This window comes from Chlorocebus sabaeus, chromosome 1 (genome assembly GCF_047675955.1).
Source record: "Chlorocebus sabaeus isolate Y175 chromosome 1, mChlSab1.0.hap1, whole genome shotgun sequence".
In the NCBI taxonomy this organism is placed as follows: domain Eukaryota; kingdom Metazoa; phylum Chordata; class Mammalia; order Primates; family Cercopithecidae; genus Chlorocebus; species Chlorocebus sabaeus.
This window is the reverse complement of record NC_132904.1, coordinates 129,842,128-129,869,336: the sequence shown is the minus strand read 5'-3', so window position 1 is coordinate 129,869,336 and position 27,209 is coordinate 129,842,128. Positions and strand designations below refer to the sequence as shown.

The window sequence follows — 27,209 nt, the reverse complement described above, 5'->3', positions numbered from 1 at the left end:
TGCTTGGCCTGCGCGGGCCGGGTGGGGTCCAGCGCCGAGCAGCGCTGAGAGCTGCCCAGCCTCCGGCGGTGCAACCCACCGAGGCGCTTCGGCGGCTCCGGGCGGGGGAGGGGGCGGGCGAGCTCCAGCCCGGATGCGCTGGAGCAGCGGCGCGCATGCGCACCCCCTTTCTCCGCTCCTGGGCCTCCCGGCCTCCAGGAGGACCGCTCGCTGCGCATGCGCAGGGAGAGCGCGGCCGGCGCTCCAGCCGTCGGCATGGCAGCTGCTACTTCGCTAGGACAGGCTCTGGGCCCACGCGTGCCCGCAGTCCACAGAACTGCAGTCGTCTTCTCGGAGTGCTTTCGGCTACTTTCCCTTATTGCTTTAGCTCGATACACGTTGGGCTGCCTTTCACATTCGGCTATTACGCGGTTCCAGTGCTGTCTGACGGGAAAGGCAGCCCTTTGACACGCACGCGAAATGTCGCCTGACGAGGGCAAAGGTGACAGTTACTACCGGAAGTACCCTGTCTCGGATACCCTTTAGATTCCCCCACTGAAGAAAAACGAAGCGGGAAAAACGCTGTTAGGGTTTAACTCAGGCCCTGACTCCTTGAACGAATTAGCAGAAAAGTCTCCCGCAGGAGCCTGGTTTGGCTCCTACTTTTCGGCCCGCCCAGTTCTCTGAGCGTGCGGCGGACGACGCAGGTGATTGGTTGAGCGAATGGAAACGGCTGGGTGCGGTGATTGGCCGGTGGGAAATTCTGTACGTTGTGATTGGTCCGCAGGAACGACTCGGCGCGCGCGCGGGAGCGAGCTTTGAAAGTTGAGCACGGCGGCGGCGAGCCGGCGGCCTGGGGATCATGGTGGCGCTGCGGGGCCTTGGTAGCGGCCTGCAGCCGTGGTGTCCGCTGGATCTTAGACTCGGTGAGCAGACGCAGCCGCGAGGCCCTGGGGCCAGGGCGGGGGTCCTTTGCGTCCCTGACGACGCCTAAGCCCGGGCCGTGGTGCGGGTGGGGGCGGGGTGGGGGCGCCCGGCTGTCGGCGGTGCCTGGGGTGCCCAGGGCCGTGCCACGCCAGGATTGCGGCCAGCCAGGTTTCCCGTGGGGGTTCAAGCCGGCCAGGCCACCCTTAGAATAAGCGAATGTTGGCCAGTCTCTTCTAGCGCTTGTGCATCTGTTTCCTCGGCCTTCCCCTTCTTCCTGTGCACCTCATCGTGCACCTATCTATTCTTACCTATTCAGATGGTTTTAAATTGCAAATCTTTTTCTTCGACCAGACTTATTTCTTGAACTTCATGTTCATAGGTTCAACTGGATGTCTCACATGCAGACATCATCAAACGTCACATGAGTGAAAATGGGATTCCCAAAGCCTGCTAATGGCACCATTCAAGCCACCAACCCAGGAGTCATGGCATTTCTGCTTCCCCTTTCATGCCTGCCACCACTGTCCTGCCTCCGAGGTGTCTCAGGGCCGACCCGCTCCATTCCTGGTGCTACTGCCTTCATCATAGTTAGCCTCGAGCAATTGCAGGAGTATTTTAGCTGCTTTCTGATGTTAACTGTGCCAGCCCATCCCCCACACTTTTGCAGACCGACTTTTGAAAACACAGCTTTGAATGTGTCAAGCCTGTACACCTTTAATGTTTCCCCTTTGTTTCCTAAATAAATGACCAGATCCTTGGCATACTTTATAAGTCTTTGCCATTCTCTCCAGTTTGATTTTTCAAGAGTATAACCTTTGGAGTCAGACACACTGGGATTGCTCCCTTGGCTGTACCCCATAGCATCCATGTATTACCGTGCAAGTTACTTCTCCTTGCTAAACCCCTGTTTTCTGATTTGTCAAATGAGGAGTGCAATATCTACCCCACAGAGGTTTTTGTAAAGATAAATTTTGTACCTGCTACATAATAACTGCTGAATAGATACTAATACCCACGAGCAAACTGTGTTATAACAATTTTGTTCATTTCAAAACACTTTAATTTCTTTCCCTTTGTGCTTTGTTACACTGTGCCTGCTGGGGTGCACTTTTCTGCATTTATTTGCCTGGCAAAACTCTTTCAGGTCCAACTGAAGAATCATCTTATTCCTCTGCCTCTTCCTCCTCCTCCAGTAATATTCCCTATTAAGCTCTGTAGCATTTTACATTTTACATATCTATTATTTTAACACTCATCCATTGCAAAAAATAATAAACATCATCTATTGACTGCTTTTTATGTGGTTAGCACATTGTTAGGGCCTTTATACACATTATCTTTCACAAAAATCTTGTATTTCCAATGATGAAGGAGAGACTAATTACCTGTAAGTGATCAAGTCAGGATATTTGCCTTGTTCTGACTCAAAATTCAGTGCTCTCTTTTCTATCATAGGCTGCTTTTTTTGGTATCCTAAGTGTGAAATGTTGAGATCTTTGTGGACAAGAACCCTCTAGTATTCATCTTTGTATCCCTAGAAGTGTAAGTGGCTTCCCTAGTATTTTCTCAAAGTGTTTGTTGAGTAAATGAGTGATGTATTTCTTCCTTTTCTTCCATCCTAAGTGAAGTGGCTTCCCTAGTATTTTCTCAAAGTGTTTGTTGAGTAAATGAGTGATGTATTTCTTCCTTTTCTTCCATCCTAAGTGAAGTAGTAGAACAGAAGTTACCTGCATTTGACAACTGAGAAAATAGGTAGTGAGGGATTTGAATAGTGTAAAGATATTGAGGGAAAAAATCTAACTCAGTGTCTCCTGTGCTCTCATTCAGCAATCAACACTGAAGACTTCTGTGACCAAGTGGTAGATAACAGGGCCAGTTACTGCCATCCAAATTAGATTTGATGGTGTTTACAGTAGGGAACGATTATAAGCAAAACCAAAAGGAGTGAGATAACTTTTGCTGTGGTCTATAATGACCTTTAAAACATTATTGGAAATTTAGAAAGATACAATTGTGTTTTTCAGATCTTCTTTCAGGCAGCATATTGCATGTCTTTGGAAGGAATGCTGTGCACAGCCACTTAGGGTACAGAGACTCCCTCCTCCAGGGTCAAGTTCAAGTGACAAAAGGTGATGAGCAGATTGTATTCTAAGGATGGATCTAGTTGAGTGTAAGGCCTTTTATTTTCATTTGCTGAGTGCGTTGTAATGCTCCCATCTCTGTTTTTTCTTTATTTATACCTTGCCCAACTTCTCTAAATCAGCGGTGAGCAAATACTTTTAATGCTAATTTGAAGGAACACCTGATTAATAATTTGAGATGTCCACATTTCCATCTAGTCCTAATTTTAGTTTGGGAAAATAACAATGAAAACACCGAAGAAATATAGTTTATTAGAAAAGAATGGGAAGGAGGAGTGGATGGATAGGGGAGGGACACCATTAGGAGAAATAACTAATGTAGATGATGGGCTGGTGGGTACAGCAAGCCACCATGGTACATGTATACCTGTGTAACAAACCTGCATGTTGTGCACCTGTACTCAAGAACTTAAAGTATAAGTTAAAAAAAAATGTTTATCCAAAAAAAAAAAAAGAAAAGAATGGGAAGATTTAGAGTTAAGAGAGATTGATAAGGAATCCAGCCAGCATGCCATCTTAATATCCCTCCTCTCAATGTACATTCTTTCAATCAGTGTATTTTAAAGTCACCAAGGATTTCTGTGAGTCTGAATCTGGCTTGCCTCCTCTATTTTAAACTTCCTGGGGAAATTATGTCTGTTTTTTTAAATGCTACATTATTGTCCAAGGGCCCAATAAAGTACTATATATTTTATTTCCACTTATTAACTTGGTTATGATATTTTCACAAAGCAACATCTTGGGCAATCTGATTAACCTCTGTTTCTTCTCTAGATTGAACAAATGGGAAAGCCTGATCACTAAATGTTTTGAAGTGTCCTTTCCCAAAACTCTTAAAAGCGTTTCCTTCTTTATATTCTTAGAAGATGATTAGCTTAATAGCCAGTGTCAGTTGTGATTTAAGATTCTCTTAACCTTTTCTGGTTTTCTTTTATTATGCTACACCTATATTATTAAAACAAGTTAAATGTGAACTGTGACTAATAAACTTTTTTCCTCTTGAACATATCTGGAATCTAAAGTGATTAGTTTTTTTACTTGTTACGGAGTACTTACAAATTTCATTGCATTTTCCCCTAGAATGGGTTGACACAGTGTGGGAACTGGATTTCACAGAGACTGAACCTTTGGATCCCAGCATAGAAGCAGAGATCATAGAGACTGGATTGGATGCATTCACAAAACTCTATGAAAGCCTTTTACCCTTTGCTACTGGAGAACATGGATCTATGGAGGTAAAAAAATAAAAACAAACTAGCAAATTTTGGTGTTAGCAGTAGAAGATGAAAGTCATTATAATCTAAAACTTAGCTTTCTTGGTGTACAATTCACAGGGAGTACAATATGAGTAACATAAAGAATGTGGTTAATGTATTGGAATATCGTAAGAACTTTCCTCCAGAAGGTTCAAGGTACTCGTCTGATTTTTTTTTTTTAAGACACAACCGTTTTTTACAATAGCAAATTTTTTTTTTTTTTTTTTTTTTGAGACGAAGTCTCGCCCTGTCACCCAGGCTGGAGTGCAGTGGCCTGATCTCAGCTCACTGCAAGCTCCGCCTCCCGGGTTTACGCCATTCTCCTGCCTCAGCCTCCCGGGTAGCTGGGACTACAGGCGCCCGCCACCTCGCCCGGCTAGTTGTTTTTTTGTATTTTTAGTAGAGACGGGGTTTCACCATGTTAGCCAGGATGGTCTCGATCTCCTGACCTCGTGATCCGCCCATCTCGGCCTCCCAAAGTGCTGGGATTACAGGCTTGAGCCACCGCGCCTGGCTACAATAGCAAATTAAAGGAAAAGTATAAGGCCAGGTGTGGTGGCTTACGTCTAATCGCAGCACTTTGAGGGGCTGAGGCTGGCCAATTGTTTGAGCTCAGGTTGAGACTAGCCTGGGCAACATGGCAAAACCCCACCTCAGAAGAAAAAAAAAGGAAAAATATAAAGGCAAAAACAAGAAAACTAGATCAAGGAAAATGCAAATAATAATTCAGACATGCCCTTAACCTTAACTTTAAGAAAATCTGCGGCCAGGCACAGTGGCTCACGCCTGTAATCCTAACACTTTGGGAGGCTGAGGCAGGTGGATCACGAGGTCAGGAATTCAAGACCAGCCTAACCAAGATGGTGAAACCCCATCTCTACTAAAAATACAAAAATTAGCCGGTAGTGGTGGCGTGCGTCTGTAATCCCAGCTACTTGGGAGGCTGAGGCAAAGAATTGCTTGAACCTAGGAGGCGGAGGTTGCAGTGAGCCAAGATCACGCCACTGCACTCCAGCCTGGACGCCAGAGCAAGACTCTGTCTCAAAAAAAAAGAAAATCTGGTATTACTAAACTGAGAAATGACTAGTTGAATTAACAGGTTTGTCCAAAAAGTTCCTGTAAATACTGAGTTATATCCAGTACATAGAAATATAAATTATTATTTAGGTTGTTAGTTTTCAAAAAAACCAAAGGGTTGGGAAACAGAACAAAAGCTAATTGGATATTAACATCTCTGAAACATTTAAATGGACAAAAAGAATTTCACTTCCAAGTTTCACATCACAAAATTAAATCATCTAATTAAACATTCCTTCAGCATAACGCTAAGCACTGCCTTAAGTACCTGAGTTGACAGTAGGGATTAAGAAACAATCTCCCTAGGTTGAAGTCCCCCCCAGGGACCTCAGGGAGGAAGAGTGGACGTTTGAACACTAACCAAATTAGGTCCAGCAGCACATGCAGCTGCAGGGGGTGGAGAGTGCAGTGCCACTGGGCATTAGGGCACCTGGAAATATTCTACGAACCACACTGTGAAAAATGCTCCAAGAGAGGTGCAGATTTGTTGCATAGGGTGTGAAAAAGGGAGCATGGTAGAGTTGGGAAGGTTCCAGAAAGAAAGTGGCCAGCAGTGAATCTTCACAGATGACTAGCAGAAGCTTGGGTTGTAAGGCAGTCCTAGTGAAGGAGCCACCCAATGGGAACACGCAGGAATTGTCAAGAGGCATACAGAAAAGGTGTGTGGTGGGATGGGACAGTAAGGTAGAGTAAGGGTAGGTCATGGGTAGCTTTACGTGAGGTTCAGCAGTGGAGTCTGAACATATTTGGTAGAGTGTGTATGAGGTTTTGTTCTAAGCTTCCTGCATGGATTAACTCATTTAATCCTCACAAGCAGCCCTGTGTGAAAGAGGTTACAGTGAGCAATAGATAGGTAACATGAATAGATCTGTTTTAAGCAGATGTTCTTGACAGTAGGTGGACTGAAGTGGGAAAAAATTGTGTGCAGGGAGAGCCCTTGGGAGACTGTATTGGTGATCCAGGTGTTAGTAGTAGTAATGGCATGGTCCAGAGTTACGATTTTGGGAACTGGAAAAGAAGACTAAAAACTAGGGACATTTTGGAGGTAGAATTAATAGGGCCTTGTCAACTAGGAAGCCTTTGTAAGATATCTTAAAGACATGGTGTGAAGTGCTAAACTGACTGGGCATAGGGAGTTACAAAAAGAAAGAAGTCAGTGATCCCCAGGGTTTCAAAACTAGGAAGATGATGACACTGTTAACCAAGGTGGGGAATGAGGGAAAAAGAGCAAGGTCAGATGGAGAAACAGTTCTGTTTAGACTTCTGAACTTGAGATTCTGTGAGGAGATCCTTGGGAAGTTAAACAGGTAGTAGAAATGTGAGACCAGGAGAGAGAGGAGAGTTCTTTAATGGAGGTATGGGTTGAGGCACAGTGATGCATGAGATCACCGAGGGGGAGCAGAAGGCAGGACAGAAATGGAGAGCTGATTGGAAGGGGTCTGCGGAGGAGCAGTCAAGTGTAGGGAGTGGAGGGCCACTGACGCCCAGACTAGACAGCAGCCGTGGGATCACATGAGGCCAAGGTGACCCCATACACAGAGCTCTGGCGAGCAGAGGGTTTAGGGTCGTGGATCAGCCTGGTGAGTGAAGTGGAGGTGCAGGTGGCATTAGGAATGAGGACGTGAAGGCAGGAGATGATTTCTCTTTTCCTTTTTTTTTTTTTGAAACCAGGGTCTTGCTGTGTCACCCAGGCTGGAATGCAGTGGCACAGTTACAGCTTACTGCAGCCTCAACTTATTGGGCTCAAACAAGCCTCCCACCTCACCCTCCTGAGTAGCTGGGACTACAGGTGTGTGCCACCATGCCCAGCTAATTTTTTATTTTTTGTGGATACAAGGTCTTTCTTTGTTGCCCTGGCTGGTCTCAAACTCCTGGGCTCAAGCAATCCTCCTACCCTGGCCTCTCAAAGTGCTGGGATTACAGGCATGAGCCATTGTGCCCCGTGGAGATGATTTCTCCCACAGGTTTTTTAGTTAAGGAAAAGAGAGTGCTCTGCTCACATGAATTTTGTGGGCCTTTTTTTGTTATGGTACTCAAGGATAAACCATATTTAGTTCCTATGTTTAGGTTATTAAAATAACCCATTTCTTCTTCATGTGTTTAGTAGAAGACATGGAATGATGATAGAATTAGTAAAATTGTAGTTTCTTTCCTAGGGTGTATCTCCTTTACCTGGGCTATTTCCGAGATCTCTTTCATTTCCTGCTCCCATTGCCTGCAATATGTGGAACATTTAAATTTAAATAAAAGGCTCTGATTTCCTCAGTTAGTGATTATTGGTAAACGGATTTGAGTTCCTTTTAATATAGAGGGATTAACTTTTCTGAATAATCACTAATATATGGTGTCCCAAAAGTGTTAGTGTAGTTTTAAACTGTAATTTCTGAAGTATATATGCTACAAACTTAACCAAAAATTCTTTTGAAAGTTTAATTATTTAAATATGTTTTTTTTTTTTTTTTTTTTTTTTGAGACGGAGTCTCGCTCTCTCGCCCAGGCTGGAGTGCAGTGGCGCAATCTCGGCTCACTGCAAGCTCCGCCTCCCGGGTTTACGCCATTCTCCTGCCTCAGCCTCCCGAGTAGCTGGGACTACAGGCGCCGCCACTGCGCCCGGCTAATTTTTTCTATTTTTAGTAGAGACGGGGTTTCACCATGATCTCGATCTCCTGACCTTGTGATCCGCCCGCCTCGGCCTCCCAAAGTGCTGGGATTACAGGCGTGAGCCACCGCGCCCGGCCTATTATTTAAATATGTTATATGCATATTTATCTTTGTAATTTTGGATAATATATTTTTAATTTTGATATTTTGTTTCAGTCCCTTTGAAGATGGTAAACATTTAGCAATAGGAACCAGGCTAGTCTATTCCTCTTTTTGTAAGGCACCAAGAACTTACAAAAATCAAGTAATTGATGTTTCCATTTCTCTGATGACTGGCTTTTGTGATTTGCCCTCTCCCCACAGAGTGTCTGGACCTTCTTCATTGAGAACAACGTTTCCCATAGTACACTGGTGGCATTGTTCTATCATTTTGTTCAAATAGTTCATAAGACGAATGTCAGTGTACGGTATCGAGAATATGGCCTTCACGCCGCTGGGCTTTACTTTTTGCTGCTAGAAGTACCAGGTATGTAGACCCGATATGATAGGATAAATCTTCTGTCACTGTTTTCTTTCTACAGTTTTCAATTCTTACACTTTGTTTATTGTTTCTTCACTTATAAATGGGGCAGTGCTAACCCATGGCAGAGAGTTGTTCTGAGGAGCAAGTCTGTAAAGTACATGGCATGTTGTAGGTCTTTGAAAAACCTTCCCCCTTTTTTTTTTACATCCAAAATTGTTATTTATAAACGAATAAAAATAATCTGAGGAGCACCGCGAGAGCTCCGCGCCCGCCCGCCGCCCGCCATCGCCGTCTACAGTTCTGATACTGCCCTTTCTCCTCATGATTCCTTGTCTAGACTGAGAAATACTGCTGTGAGGAGTCATTGTTTTTACCTCTCCGATGTTGGTGTTGAAAAATAGGTTAGGCCGGGCGCGGTGGCTCAAGCCTGTAATCCCAGCACTTTGGGAGGCCGAGACATGCGGATCACGAGGTCAGGAGATCGAGACCATCCTGGCTAACACGGTGAAACCCCGTCTCTACTAAAAATACAAAAAACTAGCCGGGCGATGTGGCGGCGCCTGTAGTCCCAGCTACTTGGGAGGCTGAGGCAGGAGAATGGCGTGAACCCGGGAGGCGGAGCTTGCAGTGAGCCGAGTTCGTGCCACCGCACTCCAGCCTGGGCGGCAGAGCAAGACTCTGTCTCAAAAAAAAAGAAAAAAAAAAGAAAAAAGAAAAATAGGTTAAAACCATTCTAATCAAGACGGCAGGAAAGCAGCTAGTAATACGTGAAGGAGGGCACTGACCAGGAGTCTGTTTTCGAGCACTGTTTTACTTTATTGTCAGAGCACTGAGGAGGCCTTTCCTCCTATGACGGTGAAATCCATTCTCTTCCCTACTCCAAACCCAAGGTGAGAGAGAGTGGAACGTAGAGATTGAGTTGAATAACCCGAAGTTTATATGGAAAAGAAAATGACAAGATCAGCCACCTTGCTGCTTCTCTTTGTTTGTATTAGCATTTGTAATTAATGCTCAGGGTGTATTCCATATGATGTGGGAATGGGCAAAAAGGTGTTATATTTAAAGCCTTAAACATTGGTTTGTGTTATTGTTAATGCTCCCATAATGACTTTGGAAATGAGTAAGTTCCTAAAGGATTTTGTTGCTAAGCAGTGTCTCAGTTGTAACCAGGCCCTTTCTCAAAAAAGTAGTGTTTTAGAAACCCAGTTTCACTCTCACCTTGCCAGATGCAGTTTCTTCTGATTAAGATTGAGATTTATGCCAGAGCGAAGAGGTGGCTGTTACTAATTGTGTGGGCCACTTGCAGCTTTCCAGCAAGCCGTATTCTTGCAGTTCTGTTTTTAAATGTTTTGGGTTTATGATTGAGATGCTGTCAATACTTAATATTCGATCACAGTATATTCTTCTTTTTCAAGATCATTTTGGTTGTTCTGCCTCCCTTGCATTTCCATGTGAATTTTAGGATCTGCATGTGAATTTTTGCAACAACAAAAAAGCCAGCTGCGGTTTTGACAGGGATTGCGTTGAAACTGTGGATGAGTTTGTGAAGTATTACCAATTTAACAATGTTAGGTCTTCTAATCTCTGGCTGTAGGATGTCTTTCCATTTATTGTAGATCTTCTTTAATTTGTTTCAATAATGCTCTGTAATTTTCGGGGCGCAACTCTTGCATCTCCTCTTTAAAATTTATTCTTAAGTATTATTTTCAGTGCTAGTGTAAATGAAATTGTTCTCTTAATTTTATTTTGGATTGTTTTATTAGTAGCGTGTAGAAGCAAAATTGATTTTGATATCTTGTATCCTAGAACCTTGCGAAACTCATCTGTTGGTTCCAACAGGGTTTTCTTTGTGTAAGATCACGTCATCCGTGAATAGACACAGGTTTACTTCTTTCTTTCTAGTCTGGGTTCTTTCTATTTATTTTTCTTACTTATTTGCCCTGCCTAGAACCTCCAGTACAATGTTGAATAGAAGGGGAGCGTGGGGATCCTTGTCTCTTCCTGATCTTAAGGGGAAAGCATCCAGTCTTGCCTTTAGATATGATGTTATCTGTGGGTTTCTCAGGATGGCCTTTGTTAAGTTATTATTCCTGTTTTACTGAGTGTTTCATTATGAAAGGCTGTTGGATTTTGTCATTTGCTTTTCTGCACTTGTGAAGTGATCATGTGGTTTTTTTTTTTATTCTAATATAGTATATTACATTGATTGATTTTCACATATTAAACCAATTTTGTATGACCTTGGTCACGATGTTTATATGTTGTCAGAGTGTTTGCTAATATTTTGTTGAAGGTTTTTCTGTCTGTATTTATAAGGGATATTCTTTTTTTGATATATTTTTGTCTGGTTTGGGAATCGGTATCTTGGTAATACCATTCTCATAGAATAAGTTACATAGTATTCTCTTCTCTTCTGTATTTTGGCAGATTTTGAGTTTTCTTTTTTCCTCAGATGTTTGGTAGAACCCACTAGTGAAGTCATCTGGGCCTGGAGTTTTTTGAAAGAGGTTTATGTTTGTCGAATTTCTGGTGATCTCCTCTCATGCCTGATGTTGGTGATTTGTATTTTATTTTTTCTTGATCAATCTAGATCGAGATTTATTCATTTTACTGTTCACTTTGGAGAACCCCCTTTTGATGTCATTAATTGAATTCTGTTGTTTGTCCCTTTCTTGTTTCATTGGTTTCTGGTCTTATGGCTATGATTTCCTTTCTTCTTACTTTGGGTTTAATTTGCTCTTATTCTGACTTTTTAAGGTAGATGCTTAGATCTTTGTTCTCACGTACATTTCTTTGTCTCTCATACAAGCATTTAATACTATAAATGTCCCTCTAAGTACAGTTTCATCTGCATCCCACAAATTTTGATGATATGTTTTTACTGCTGTGCAGGTCAAAATGATTTTGTAATTTTTCTTGTCATTTCTTACATCTCTGAGTTGTTTAGTAAATTGAGTTTATTTTCCAAATATTTGAACTTTACTGAAATCTTACCGTAATTGATTTTTAATTGGTGGGATCAGAGAATATTATATGATTATGATACTTTTAAATTATTTATTTGTGCCTTTTTTTTTTTAATGGACCTAGAGTCTAATTTGGTGAATCTTCTTTTTGCACTTTTAACAGAATGCATACCTTGCCTTTGTTGGATCTAGTATTCTGTAAATGTCAGGTCTAGTATTCTGTAAATGTTAGTTGGTTGCAAGTGTTATTCAAGGGTTATATATGCTTCCTGATGTTCTGCTTATTTGTTCTATCTGTTATTGAGAGAGGAATGTTGGAATCTCTAAGAATAATTATCAGTTTATCTATTTCTCCTCTCAATTCTTTTAACTTAAGATATTGTGAAAGTCTGACAGATATGGATGTATTTATGATTGTCATGTCTTCCTGATAGATTGGTCCTTTTAGTATTATGTTATATCCTTGTTTGTCTGGTTGTATTCCTTGTCTTGAAGTCTAGTTTGTCTAATATTAAGATAGCCACTATAGTGATATTAAGATTTATCCTTGGTTGGTACATCATTTCTCGTGCTTTTATTTGTAACCTATCCATATGTTTATATTTAAAGGTTTTCTTGTAGACTGCCTGTCATGTGGTCATGGTTTTTCTTTTTCTTTCTTTCATTTTTTTTTTTTTAAGAGACGGGGCCACACACGGTGGCTCACACCTGTAATCCCACACTTTGGGAGGCCGAGGCGGGCGGATCACTTGAGGTCAGGCAGGCATTTAAGACCAGCCTGGCCAACATGGTGAAATCTCAGCTCATTTGGTCATGCTTCTTTCTGACAATGTTTGCTTTTATATCAGAATGTTTAAATTGTTTAGCTGATTACATTTAGAGTAATTGTCAATATAGTTGGGTTTCTGCCATTTTTCTATTTATTTTCTATTTTTTTAAATCTGTTTTTGGCTCAATTTTTTCCTCTGCCTAGTTTTGGAATTTAGTATCCCTTGTCTCTTTTTGGTGTATTAGCTATACTCTTTTGCATGTGTGCGTATGTTTTGTGTGCTTGCTTTGTGTATGCAGTAGGCACTTCTCACATTTTATCTTCAGATAATATTCTCCCAATTTATATATGATGTAAGAACAACCTTAAAACAGTGTATTTTCCTAGGTTGGGCGAGGTGGCTCATGCCTGTAATCCCAGCACTTTGGGAGGCTGCTGTGGGCAGATTGCTTGATGTCAGGAGTTCTAGACCAACCTGGCCAACGTGGTGAAACCCATCTCTACAAAAAAAGAGAAAAAAAAATACAACAATTAGCCCAATGTGGTAACGTGTGTTACTTAGGAGGCTGAGGCAGGAGAACCGCTTGAACCTGGGTGGTAGAGGTTGCAGTGAGCTGAGATCCACACCACTGCACTCCAGCCTGGGCAGCAGAGCGAGACTCCATCACACACACATGCACACACACAACAACCACCAAAACAAAGCATATTTTCCTTTCTCCTCTCCTGTTCTTTGTATGTTATTTTTTCTACATATTATAAAGCCTGCATTTCATTAATACTTCTTTAACTGTCTTTTATGGAATTTTTTAGAAACAAGATAAACAGCTTTTATATTTGAAAGATTAATCTCATATAATTTTCCTTCAGCCTGAAGAACTGTTTATTTTTAAACATTTCTTTTAGTGCAGGTCTGCAAGCCATAAACCCTATCAGATTTTGATTGTATTTATTTCACCTTCAAGAATCTTTTTGCTGAATATAAAATTCTGAGTTAACTTTGTTTTGCTTTTTGGTTGGATTATCTATGCTTTGTTGTGATTTCCTCTGTGCTTATTGCGATTGAGTTCATTGAGTTTCTTGGATCTGTGGACTTAATAGTTTCAACAAACTTGGAAATTTTTCAGTGACTCTTTCTTCAAATGTCTTCCTTCCCCTTTTTTGGGACTTCAGCGACTCCTGTGTTAGACTGCATGATGTTCTCCCGTGGGTCACTGAGTCTTTATTAGCTTTTTGGTTTCTATGCTCCTGCTGTATCTTCAAGTTCACTTACCTTTGTGTCAGTAATAACCAAGCCACGATTAAGCCCATCTAGTGAATGTTTCTTTTTCAGATCAAGAAACTTCTATTTGCTTCTTTAAATTTTTTTTTTTTTTCATTTCTCATGATAATGTTTTAATTATTGAGCTGCTTTAAGGTTGTTATCAGCTGGTTTCATTATCTCTGTCATTTCCTGGGCTGCTTTTATTGACTGATTTTTCCTATGGGGCACATTTTCCTGCTTCTTAGCATTCCCCATAATTTTTTTACCAGATGCTGGACATTTGTTGTTTTTTTACCCCCTGTATTTTTTGTAAAGACAGGGTTTTGCTGTGTTGCCCATACTGCTCTCAAACTCCTGGGCTCAAGTGATCCACCCACCTCAGCCTCCCAAAGTGTTGGGATTACAGGCGTGAGCCACTGCCCTCAGCCAAGATGTTGGGCATTTGGAATGTTGTTGAGTGTCTGGATTTTGTTGTTTTCCTTTAAATACTATTGAAGTATGTTTTGATAGGCAGCTATTGGTGGATTAACTGGATCCTTTTGAGGCTTGTTTTAAAGCTTTATTAGGGCAGATATAAAGTAGCCTTTACACTACATCTGGTTTAGCCCTACTGTTAAGGTGTGTTTGTTCTGAGGTCTCTACTGAATGCTCTAGGTGCTTAACAAGGTCACTCCACTCTGGCTGGCCACAACTCAAATGTATCTGAGCCTTGTGTGAGTTGTGAAAATAATTCATCTTCTTGCTCCTTGGAAATACTTCTTTGCTCTCTGTCTTAGAATTTTACCCTGTGCATGCATAGCTTATGTTCAGCCCTGGGCAGATTCTTAGAACTCTTTCTGTGTAAGTTCTTCTGTTCTATAAATTCCATCTACCCTGTGTTTCTGACTCTGCTTTTTCAACATAGTAAGACGATTATAACTTGTGTGGATTTACCATTTATCGGCTGTTGTCCGGAAATTGCCTCTGGATACAATACTGGGGCAACTTTAGGGTTTACCTCTTTGTTTCCCTTTTTTCAGAGATTGCCCTTCTTATGCTGCCTCGTGTCCAGTGTCTTAAAATGGTTATTTTATAAATTGTTGCCCAGTTTTCTAGTTGTTAACAAGTGTAAAGCCAATTACTCTGTCCTGACCAGATGCGGAAATCTTGTTATTTATCTCTGATGCAGCGCTGTTGCTCCTCTACTAAGGCTGACGTTGGAAATGGTACTCTTGCTACAGGTTCATTGTTATTCACAGTCATGAAAAGCCTGTGTTTTGCTTTGTAACTTTTCGTCTGTTGTTGTAGACATTTCAAGACAATTAAATCTAACCTGCTTACTCTTTATTCTTTATGAATAGGCAGTGTAGCCAATCAAGTATTCCACCCAGTGATGTTTGACAAATGCATTCAGACTCTAAAGAAGAGCTGGCCTCAGGAATCTAACTTGAATCGGAAAAGAAAGAAAGAACAGCCTAGGAGCTCTCAGGCTAATCCCGGCAGGCATAGAAAAAGGGGAAAGCCTCCCAGGAAAGAAGATATTGAGGTAAGAAGTAAGTTGAGTAATAAAACATATATACCAACACACGATTTGGCTTATTTAAGGATTGACTTTATAGTAAATATGGTTTCAGGCATCATGATAACAGGCAGATAGTCCTAAACCATCATAAGCTATCCAATACTGCATTGTCTCTTGGGATTCATATAATTTTTCTTTCTTTCTTTCTTTTTTTTTTCTTTTTCTTTTTGAGACAGAGTCTTGCTGTGTCACCCAGGTTGGAGTGCAGTGGTGCAGTCTCAGCTCACTGCAACCTCCGCTTCACGGGTTCAAGTGATTCTCCTGCTGCAGCCTCCCAAGTAGCTAGGGCTACAGGTGTGTGCCACCACACCCAGCCAATTTTTGCATTTTTTTTTTTTGAGAGATGGGGTTTCACCATGTTGGCCAGGCTGGTCTCGAACTCCTGGCCTCAAGTGATCTGCTCACCTTGGCCTCCCGCTGGGGTTACAGGCATGAGCCACAACACCCAGCCTGATTCCATATTCTTATGCGACACTGTAGGATGATGGAAGTTCATAGACAGCAGAAATTCTGAAAAATAGGATTCCTCATTGACACAAAACTAGAAACTACTCTAGCGGTCATCTAGTCCAGTGATTTACTGTTGTGGCCAAGGAGACCTAGGACAGTCATGCCACCTGGTCAAAGTCATGTCACCTCAACGTTAGCTCCTGCCTGGAGTTTATCTGGACTTGGTTTGGGTAAATTGAAAACCATGGGACAAAGTGTTTGGCATTTATTACAGTCACCTGTACGTTTCTTCATCATCTAGATGGATGAAATTATAGAAGAACAAGAAGATGAGAACATTTGTTTTTCTGCCCAGGACCTTTCTCAAATTCGAAGTGCCATCTTTCACCTTTTAAAGAATTTTTTAAGGCTTCTGCCAAAGTTTTCCTTGAAAGAAAAGCCACAATGTGTACAGAATTGTATAGAGGTAAGTGAAAATTCCAGGAACCTTAGGGCAACTTCAAAGGATATAGACTATGGCTAATAATGAGCAGAAAAAATCAGGCCTTTTCTTCATATCTGTTTTCTAGGTCTTTGTTTCATTAACTAATTTTGAGCCAGTTCTTCATGAATATCATGTTACACAAGCCAGGTGAGCCATTAAATCTTCCAGTGCTACAATTTAAGTATAGTATACTAATTTTTGCTCCAGCAGAAATGGAAACGCCATTTTATCCTGATTGGCACACAGGTATAATTTATTCATTTAAACATGGCTTGTAGGACTAAGACATATTCCAAGTAAAATCATTTCCATTAACGAAGATTTTGTCTTTTTTCTTTAGAGACCTTAACCAAGCAAAATACATACCAGAACTGGCTTATTATGGATTGTATTTGCTGTGCTCTCCCATTCATGGAGAAGGAGATAAGGTAAAGGAGATGAGAACCTAATTTGGTTACTAGTTGAATCGAAGGCACACCAATCATATGATGGAAATATATTAAAAGCATTTGATATAATGCCATTTCAATTTACTAGCTCTTTTTCATGACATATTATTTGCATAATAAAAAAATATCACTATTTCTATTTGCTCTCTGTTCTTTATTGCCAAGTTTATATCAGAATACTTGGTGGCTGCAGCAAATTATTGTTAGGCTCCAGTTAGAAAAAATGGTTCTGCTGTGAATAAAATAGGAGGAACAGATAAGCTACTGAACAGTTACTTCTATAGGAATATTTCCCAAATCATTTTGAAAAGTGGAATAGTCAGAATTTTCCAGTTTCCCTTGGCAATTCATGTGTGCTTCAGTATTTCTATTAGTAGTTGTATTATTTTTGTGGATATTCTACAGAAATTTTGTAGGTTGTCATCCCTGGTTAGCATTGATAACTGGGTTTTGCCTCAAGTTACCTCAATATTATCACTACTGTAAACTTTGGAGTTAGAGTTAGTTGTGCATTATGGTGTTACTAAACTTAGACGTCTTAAATAAAACAATAAGATTTTGCAAAAAATGTGGTGGACCGAGGTCAGGTGGCTTTTGGTATCTGTGACACAGTTAACTTGCAGAGGCGATAACGTGGTTCAGAAGATGTTTTGGGGGAGACTTGGGCCTCTGCCTGTCTGTGTTGAATTCTGACTCCACCACTTACTAGCTGGGGGTCCTGGAATGAGTCGTTCAACCTTGCTAAAGTGTCAGATTTCACTTCTGGACAAAAAGTACCAAAGTCTTACCTTCCTTATAGATTTGTCACAGAATTAAATGAAGTTGAGCGTGTCACATGCCAAGCACAATGCCTGTTGTTTAGAAACATTTGGTGTTTTATAAGTTTTATATCTTTATCACTTCTGTGTGCTTGAAATATGAATGTGGTAACATTTGTAGTAATGTTTTTAATTCCCATGCCCTTTTAAATATTTTAAACAATAAAATAGATGGGAAAATTCATCCCTTTAGGTCTACCGTGTCTCTAAAGATGTTTTTTTTTTTTTTTTTTTTGGGACGTAGTCTCGCTCTGTCGCCAGGCTGGAGTGCAGTGGCATGGCCTCGGCTCACTGGAGCCTCTGCCTCCCGGGTGCGCACCACCACGCCCAGCTAATTTTTGTGTTTTTAGAGACGGGGTTTCACCATGTTGGCCAGGATGGTCTTGATCTCTTGACCTCGTGATCCACCCACCTCAGTTTCCCAAAGTGCTGGAATTACAGGCATGAGCCACCATGCCCAGCCAGTATTTGTTTTTTAATTGTGAAAGTATTGACTTGATGTCAGGCAGTCTTGGTTTTAGCCTTATCTTTAATTATTTGATCTTGGACAGCTCACCTTTGGAGCTTTTTTAAATTATCTGTGAAGTAGAAATTATACATGTCCTGCTTACCTCATGGAATTGTTGTAAGGTTTAAAATTAAATGTATATTTCATATATATATATATATATAGTAAAATCTAGCTATGTAGGTGAAAGTGCTTAATGCAATACCTACCACTTACTTGGTTTTCAGTAAATGTTTTATTTATTGGATGGATAAATTAATTAGTGACTGTGTTACATGAGATGATATGTTGGAAGGTGCTTTGTAAACTGGAGGCAAAAAGCAGCTGTAAAGTATCAATTCTTTTCCCTTTTAAATAGAGGAACATTAGTAGCATTCTTTGCCATTTGTAAATGACAGTTAATTCCCTATTTGTCCTAAATTCTGGGTTATGATATGCAGTGGGTGGGGAGAGAGACTAGGTATTGTTTTTATCAGGCGTATTATCTGTCAGCCATTCTTTCACACTGTTTACATTGTGCATTTATTGTATACCTGCTCATTGTTTAAGAAATATATCCCCAGTGTGCAGCCAGCAATTATGCCAACCTGACCTACCTTCAGATGGCTTGAAATGGTTTACTACAGTCTGCATCACTATGTTTGGGACCCTTGCGTTCTCTATCCGATCTTAAATTGAATTTTCTTTTCTATTCTAGGTTATCAGTTGTGTTTTCCATCAAATGCTCAGTGTAATATTAATGTTAGAAGTTGGTGAAGGATCCCATCGTGCCCCCCTTGCTATTACCTCCCAAGTCATCAATTGTAGAAACCAGGCGGTCCAGTTTATCAGGTGAAGCACACAAATTGTGAATTTTTGCCCTGTCAGTCTCCCTCAGTACTCTGGGCCCTGCACTGAGATTTCTGATACATGTAGAGTTAAAATTTCCGGCCTGATGGTGGTTTTGGGGGTGAAAACCAAGCACTTCGTAGCTAATGTGCTTTATGTGTCTGGGTCTCTGTTGGTAGGCTCCTAGCTGGGACACTGTTAGATAGGAATCTGCAGAGCACCGGCCGGAGCCAGCCTCCAGCTTGTTTGCACTCAATCTGTGGGTCAGCTTCAGAGAGAGGATAGTGGCCTCTCCTCCTTTCCCTTGTCTGCTTTACTGCAGCCAGTCCGCCTCTTTCCCTTTTCTGTTGCTCTCTGTGTTGTAGCTCTTTGCTTTTGTTCTTTGCCACTTTTTTCTTGTTTCTTTGCACTTTTCTGTTCCTTTCCCCCTATAGAAATGACTTGAAGGAAAGGGTTGAGTTGCTTCTTACCTCCATAGCAATAATCATTAGACTGCTTTTCCCCTCTTGGATCACTCAGCTTCACTTAAAAACTCTCATGCCTTAGTTTCATTGGCAAGGACATGTTTGCTGTGTCATTGGCTTTTCTTTCCCTCCTTCACTAATTTTTGGCGTGCAGCATGGAGGTGGTGCCAAGACGTACATATGTGCAAGTGTGTGCATCCTTAGGTGTGCACAGCATGCAGTTTAGTTGGAGACATGGGGTGTGGATGATGTCATCTTGTGACTGAGCAAATGTCTCTCACTAAGGACTTTTTAAAACGTTAAGTAACTAAAATGTTTTAAGTGAAAACACTGTCATTTTGTTTTTTCCACGAGAGTTTCTCATACACCAGTCTCAATAGTCTTCATGTAATGTTACAGATAAACATCACTAAAAGTGGATCAAGTCTGGGCATTGTAGAAATTTCTTCTTGAGGCCGGGGGCGGTGGCTCATGCCTGTAATCCTGGCACTTTGGGAGGCCAAGGCAGGCGGATCACCTGAGGTCAGGAGTTGAAGACCAGCCTGGCCAACATGGTGAAACCCTGTTGATATACAGAAACCGGGTGTGGTGGCAGGCACCTATAATCCCGGCTACCTAGGAGGCTGAGGCAGGAGAAACTCTTGAACCCGGGGGGCGGAAGTTGCAGTGATCCAAGATCACACCATTGCGCTGCAGCCTGGGCAACGAGGAAAACTCCATCTCCAAAAAAAAGAACTTTCTTCTTGGGTTAAAGTTTGGAGAAGCAGTGTTACTAATGCATTTCACTGAGCAACCATGAGGTGGCACTGTGTCTTAGTCAATTTTTATATTTATCCCAAAAGGATATGTTTTACATCTTAATACGAAATTTAGTAAGTAGTCAAAAGAATTGTATGAAGATTGCATTTTTGTTCTTTCCTGATGACTTAGCTGCTCTGCAGCAGCTCTCAAAACTGCACGGGAACTACTTCACAGTTTTCTACGATGCCATTTTATGTCTTCACTCTTTATTCTACTGAAACCACTCTTATAGTGTGAGAGTAGAGTGTTTTAATAACTGGGATTTCTAAATATAGGAGTAGTGGTTTTTGAGGACAGTCATTGACTGTATTGTGAACAGTAGATGTGTTTTTCTTTTAAAAAGCTCCCTTGTGGATGAGTTAAAGGAGAGTATATTCCCAGTCCTCCGTATCTTACTGCAGCACATCTGTGCCAAGGTACCGTTTGCCTTAGTAATATTAATAACATAGAAGTATATCATGTGTGAAGATAAATGTGTGTGTGTGTGTGTGTGTGTGTGTGTGTATTCTTGGGAATGAGTCTGCATTGTTACTTAAAGTGGTTTTATTTAATGTTCACTAGATGGTCCTCTAGACAAAAGTGTTCTATTAAAAAAAAAAACTTTATTTTGGAAAAATATTGAACATACACACAGAAACAGGGAGAATAGGATGGTGAACCACCACATACCCATCAACGCCTTCCACAGTTTTGTGTCACTTAAACCCCTACCCCACATCCCCCAACATGTGTATACTGGATTGTGTTTTGAAGCAAATTCCATCATATCCTTTCACAGTAATTCCTTAATATTATCAAACATCCAGTGTTCAAATTTCCATGATGAGCTCTTACATTTTTATAACCATTTAGACAAACCATTCTTAATTTGAACCTTATGAAACCTGGGGATCTAAAAACTCTCTGAAATTGTATACTAAATTTGTGTGTGTGTTTTTCTGGAGAGATGGTTTATAGATTAGAGTAGTTTTCAAGGGATCTCAAACCTAAAATTTATTAGTCATTTACCTAGCATTTAAAGATCATTGAACTAGTTACACTCACTGATTTTCAATTTGTTTTACAAAATATGTTTAAGCCATCCTGCAGGTGGATATTGGTTGGTCAACTTCTGTTTTTGCTTCTCAGGTGGTAGATAAATCAGAGTATCGTACTTTTGCAGCCCAGTCCCTAGTCCAGCTGCTCAGTAAACTTCCTTGTGGGGAGTACGCTATGTTCATTGCCTGGCTTTACAAATACTCCCGAAGTTCCAAGGTAGGAGATAGCTCTGCATAAAACCTTGGGTCCTTTTTAAACTCTGTTTAAAAGGGTCTCTTTTTCTAGGTCTGAATGAGGAGGGTTCTTTGGTTCTTACTCCTATCTGATGGCAATTCTTATGATCTTGCTTTACCAGATCCCACACCGGGTTTTTACTCTTGATGTTGTCTTAGCTCTGTTAGAACTGCCTGAAAGAGAGGTGGATAACACCCTCTCCTTGGAGCATCAGAAGTTCTTAAAGCATAAGTTCTTGGTGCAGGAAATTATGTTTGATCGTTGCTTAGACAAGGCGCCTACTGTCCGCAGCAAGGCACTGTCCAGCTTTGCACACTGTCTGGAGCTGACTGTTACCAATGCATCGGAGAGTATTCTGGAGCTCCTGATGAACAGTGAGTATGGTGACTGCTGAGACAGGAAACTAGTCTTGTGCTCATTGAGAAATAGACTGCAAGGGAATCGTTCTTTTCTTTGGCAAAAGTAACAAGTATGGTATGATCTGTTGTTACCCTTAAAACCATTTTTAGTATATTTTAGTGTCAACTTTTTAAATAGGCGAGCTTGATACATTTGCAAGGCCTTTTAAAAGGCTACCTTTACTGTTGCTTTGCATAGGTGGGCATTGGTCCTGTTAGGATGAATCTCCATTTCAATGCATACCCAAGGAGAACATTACCAGTTGTCAGCAATTTAGAATCTATTTGCCTTGTCTTTGAGCCTAATTATCTTGATTTTGGTTCCTCTGTGGATATTTACTCAGTTTGTGATACTGACTTTCTTCCTTATCTTCTTGTTTTTAGGTCCTACATTTTCAGGAATAGAGAGTCACTCTGGTACCTTACTGAGAAATTCATCAGGTAATGGATCAATACGTTTTCAAATATTGAATGATTATCTTTCAAAAATTTGTGGAATATTTAAAATGTTTCTCTTACCTCCTTATTTACCTTCTTTAACATTGTGCTTTTTTCATCAGAGAAGTTGAAATTCGTTTCAGTAATAATGTTGTAACTTAAATGAGTAACGTGCCCTGCTAATGTTATTAAAAGTATAACACATTTTTAGCTTAATGACTGTACTTTTTTTTTTTTTTAAAAAGCTCTTTTCTACCAAAGGCAGACATCTAACCATTCCGAACCCTCAGGGGAGATCAACATCGACTGCAGTGGTGAAACAGTTGGATCTGGAGGTATGTCAGATTTTATCTCTGTCAGGTAATGCTGCTGGATTTCAGACAACCGTAAACAGAGTCTAAAACCTTGGTTTTTTGTTTTTGTTTTCTGATTTATTCACCCTAAGAGTTGAAACATCTGGCGGGGCGTGGTGACTCATGCCTGCAATCCCATAATCCCAGCACTTTGGGAGGCGGAGGCCGGCAGATCACTTGAGCCCAGGAGTTCAAGACCAGCCTGGGCAACATGGCAAGACCCCATCTCTTAAAAAAATATATAAAAATTAGCTGGGCATAGTGGTGTGCACCTGTGGTCCCAGCCACTCAGGAGGCTGAGGTGGGAGGATGACTTGAGCCCAGGAGTTCCAGGCTACGGTGAGCTGTGATCATACCACTGTACTCCAGCCTGGGTGACAGTCTGTTTAAAAACTAAAAAATAAAAATAACACTGTAGGGTAGTCTGCTTTTTTGTACCAAAACTCAGTTACTAAATAGCTGCATGATCTAGGGTATGCCTGTCGTTTTCCAGTTGTAACACCCTCCCATCTTTCCCAGACGACTGTTGGGGGAGTCTGTAGAAACAACATTTAGGAAAGTGATTTAAAGAGAGAGAGAGACAGATAAGAGACAGAAAGAGCGTGTACGTAGAGGATTAATTACATAATGAGGTTTATTAATTTATCCAATAAACATTGATCTGGTCATTCCCAAAGCGTTCCAGGCATTGGAGATGCACAAGTCTGTGAGACAGAGCTCCATCTCTTAAGAAGCAGGGGAGAGACAGGTGCTTGTGCACAGAAATGTTCTCATATATACACTTGTACACACACATATGTGGAACACTGAGATAGGTGCCGAGCTGTACAGAAAGCTCCCTGAGGATGATTACTGCTTTTATTATTCAGCTTAGAAGGTCAGCATGAAATTGGGTTCGGGAGGCTAGATATTAGCATGTATTACTCAAATTCAGAGCAATAACTGCATTTATGATAAACACGTTTTCTAAATGTTGTAGGAAAATATACTCTGGAAAAATGCTGAATGTTTGTGTTGGCTCCAGACTTCCTCTAAATAGGTTATGGATTTACTGTGGCACAGACTTTTTCAAGCAATATCAAGTTGAGGTGATGTAATGATGCTTAAAAATTATGAAAGTTAGGGGATGCAAAGAGCCCATATTTCCAGTGTGTTGTTCATAAGCTGAAAGGACATACATTGTTAGCATTAATTGTACATTAAAAAATTTGCATAGTTACTTAGATGCCATGCACTTTGCCAAATGCTCTGCTTTTTTAAAATTAAGGTAGAGTTCACACACCATAAAATTCACCATTTAAAGTGTATAATTTAGTTGTTTTAGTATAGTCACAAGATTGTACAGACTAATTCCAGAACATATCATCAGCTGAAAAATAAACCCCGTTCCCATTAGCAGTCACTCCCCATGCCCCCTTCCTTCTACCACTGGCAGCCACTAATTTTTCTTTCCTTATAAAATTGCCTATTCTGGGCCAGGCGCGATGGCTTACATCGATAATCCCGGCACACTGGGAGGCCGAGACGGAAGGATCACGAGGTCAGGAGATTAAGACCATCCTGGCCAACATGGTAAAAACCCGTCTCTACTAAAATATAAAAAATTAGCTGGGCATGGTGGCACACGCCTGTAGTCCCAGCTGCGCAGGAGGCTGAGGCAGTAGAATCGCTTGAACCCAGGAGGTAGAGGTGAGCCAAAATTGCACCACTGCACTCCAGCATGGCGACAGAGCGAGACTCTGTCTAAAACAATTAAAAAATAAAAAATTGCCTATTCGGGACATTCCACATAAATGAAATCATGTACTATGTTGTCTTTTGTGTCTGACTTCTTTCACCTAGCATGTTTTCAAGGTTCATTCATGTTGTAGCGTGTATCAGTACTTCATTCCTTTTTGTGCTGAATAATAGTCGATTATAAGGATACACCACATTTTGTTTATCCGTTCATCAGCTGATGAACATTTGGGTTGTTTTCACTTTTTGACTGTTGTGACTAATGCTGCTATAAATATTCTTGTATGAGTTTTTGTATAGATATGTGGTTTCGTTCCCTTGAGTGTTTACCTAGGAGCAGAACTGCTGGATCATATGGTAACTCCATATTCAACATTTTGAGGAACCACCAAACTTTTTCAAAGTGGCCACACCATTTTACAATCCTGCTAGCAGTGTATGATAATCCTATTTCTCTGCATTCTTACCAACACTTGCTATGTCCACCTTTTTTATTTTAGCCATCTTTGTGGGTATGAAGTGGTATCTACTTGTGGTTTTGATTTACATTTCCCTAATGGCTAATGATGTTGAGTAAATTTTCTTAGGCTTATTGGCTATATAAATATGCTTTCCTTGGAGAAATGTCTATTCAAGCCCTTTGCCCTTTTTTTAATTGGGTTGTCTTTTATTTTTGAGTTGAGTTATTTTTATATATATACTTTATCACGTATATGATTTTTAAATACTTGTCCCATTCTGTGGGTTGTCTTTTCAGATGGTGTTCTATGATAAGGCACGGAACATTTTAATTTTGATGAAGTCCAATTTATCGCTTTCTTTTTTTACTTGTGCTTTTGGTATCACATAGCTAAGAAATCACCGTGTAATCCAAAGTCACAAAGATTTACTCCTGTGTTTTCTTCTAACGGTTTTATAGTTTAGCTCTCACATTTAGGTCTTTGATCAAATTTCAGTTAATTTTTGCATATGGTGTGATACAGAGGGTCCAGCTTCACTCCTTTGCATGTGACTATCCAGTTGACATAGCACTGTTTCTTTCAGCCTGTTCCTTCACCTTTGAGTGTCTTAGCACTCTTGTAAAACAATCACTTGACTGACTTGTATAAGCTCATGTGTGCTCTATATTCTATATTAATGGAATTTTATTTCATTAATCTATATGTCTGTCTTTATGTACCACACTGTGTTGATTGCTATTGTGTTCTAGTGTAGGAGAGGGGAAATAACTTCTTCTTTAGTCCTCATGAGTTCTTCCTTGGGACGGACCCTGTAACAAGACAAACAAGTTTATTCACGTGTCTAGTGCGTGTTATGTGGGAGAGATCTCAGTGCAAAGTAACTGAGGGCAGTGGCTTAGAGCTCTACTTACATGACACAAGACATCTTATCCAAAAAAATGTTGGCAGCACAGCACACTGGAGACTCTCTGTTGTCCCCTTTTGATGGGGTGGCTGACGGGGAGCTACTCTCGCTGCCCAGCATCATGAGAGTGTATCGTCCTGCACGTCACTAGCTGGGAAGTGAGCAAAATTCAGAACTCTTTAAAGTATGGTTTGAATGTGCATTGCTGTCACATTATGGCAAAATCAGAAAACCCTAAGTCAGGGACCGCCTGTATGTGGGAGGAAAATAATAGAGTGAGTTTTGTGAATTGCTCTGGGCTGATAAGGGAGTAGAGACCTGGTGAGTAAAGGAGAATTTATATACCGCCCATAGGAAGAAAAGGGGGAGGTTAGACAGAGCTTTTTCTCTGTTTGCTGCTGCTTTTTAATTGTCTGCTTTAATTATCTTCCCAGAAATAATTTTTATGTCCAAGTCATATTTTGGCATTAACGTAGTGTCCTGTGATAGTCAGTTTTAAATCAAGAAGTATGAGTTCTCCTCCTGTCCCTTTGTTTTTTAAAAAAATTAGTTTAGCTCTTCTGGGTCCCTTGTATTTCCATATGAATTTTAAGATCAATTGTCAATTTCTGCAAGAAAAAAAAAGCCATCTTGGATTTTGACAGGGATTGATCTGTACATCAGTTTGGGGAGTGTTGCCATGTTAGTTTGTTAATTCCTCTAATCCATGAACACCAGATGTCTTTTTATTTCTTTAGGTCTTTAATTTGTTTCAGTGATGTTTTGTAGTTTTCAGTGAACAATGTTGCTCTTTAAATTTTGTCCTAAGCATTTTTATTCTTTTCAGTAGTATTGCAAATTAAATTGCTCTCTTAATTTGATTTCTGAATTGTTCATTGCCAGTTTTTACATGTTATTTTTGATAATTGATCCTCTGTCCTGCAACCTTACTAAACTCATTACAAGCTCTAATGATTGTTTTATGGATTTCTTGGGATTTTCTTGATATAAGAACAAGTCATCTGTAAATAGAGGTAGTTGTACTTCCTTTCCAATCTGGATATCTTTCATTTCTTTTTCTTGCCCATTTGTTGACAAAAAGAGTCTAGCTCTGTAAAATATTTGAAGACATTTATTCTAAGCCAAATGTGAGTGACCATGGCCCGTGACACAGCCCTCAGGAGGTCCTGAGAACGTGTGCCCAAGGTGGTTGGGGTGCAACTTGGTTTTAGACATTTTAGGGAGGCATCAGGCATCAGTCAAATACATTTAATAGGTAGATTGGTTTGGTCCCAAAAGGCAGGAAAAGGTGGGGAAGGTTCCAGCTTATAGGTAGGTTTTAAATTTTTCTTGTTGAAAATTGGTTGAGTTTATCTAAAGAACTGGGGTCAATAGGAAGGACTATCTGGGTTAAGATAAAGGATGATGGAGACTAAAGTTCATTACTGCAGAGGAAACCTTCAGAGAGTAGGCTTCAGAGAGAACAGATTTTAAATGTTTCTTACCAGACTTAAAGTCTGTGTTGAAGTTAATGCTGGAGGGCATAATGAGGCTTGTCTCACCCCTACTTCCCGTCATGGCCTGAACCAGTCTTCAGGTTAAATTTTAGAGTGCCCTGACTGAGGAGGAAGACCATTCAGATGGTCAGAGAGCCTTAGAATTTTATTTTTGTTTTACAGCCTGTGGTATGATGTTGAAAAGAAGTCAAAGAGTAGACTTCCTTGTCTTTTTTCTTTGCTTAGGGGGAAAGCTTTTGGTCTTCACCGCTGAGTACGATGTGAGTTTTTTAGGATGACTTTCA

At 40.6% G+C, this 27,209-nt stretch overlaps 1 protein-coding gene across 4 annotated transcripts in view; it reads left to right on the top strand.

Annotated features, from left to right (window-relative positions):
- The window catches only part of NCAPD3 (non-SMC condensin II complex subunit D3), a 71,295-nt gene that overhangs the window by 438 nt on the left and 43,648 nt on the right, over positions 1-27,209 (top strand). Inside the window, exons 1-15 of one of the 4 annotated variants that reach the window (XM_038004959.2) lie at positions 247-686; positions 767-905; positions 2,931-3,035; positions 4,128-4,282; positions 8,345-8,507; positions 14,844-15,028; positions 15,816-15,980; positions 16,084-16,145; positions 16,339-16,426; positions 18,471-18,604; positions 20,210-20,282; positions 20,995-21,120; positions 21,260-21,512; positions 21,921-21,977; positions 22,220-22,309. In XM_038004959.2, coding sequence (XP_037860887.2) covers positions 842-905; positions 2,931-3,035; positions 4,128-4,282; positions 8,345-8,507; positions 14,844-15,028; positions 15,816-15,980; positions 16,084-16,145; positions 16,339-16,426; positions 18,471-18,604; positions 20,210-20,282; positions 20,995-21,120; positions 21,260-21,512; positions 21,921-21,977; positions 22,220-22,309 — 1,720 coding nt within the window. In that variant the 5' untranslated portion in view covers positions 247-686; positions 767-841. Of the gene's footprint in view, positions 1-246; positions 687-766; positions 906-2,930; positions 3,077-4,127; positions 4,283-8,344; positions 8,508-14,843; positions 15,029-15,815; positions 15,981-16,083; positions 16,146-16,338; positions 16,427-18,470; positions 18,605-20,209; positions 20,283-20,994; positions 21,121-21,259; positions 21,513-21,920; positions 21,978-22,219; positions 22,310-27,209 lie in introns of those variants that run through there. The other 3 variants (XM_038004960.2, XM_008021583.3, XM_038004961.2) reach the window with 3 other exon arrangements.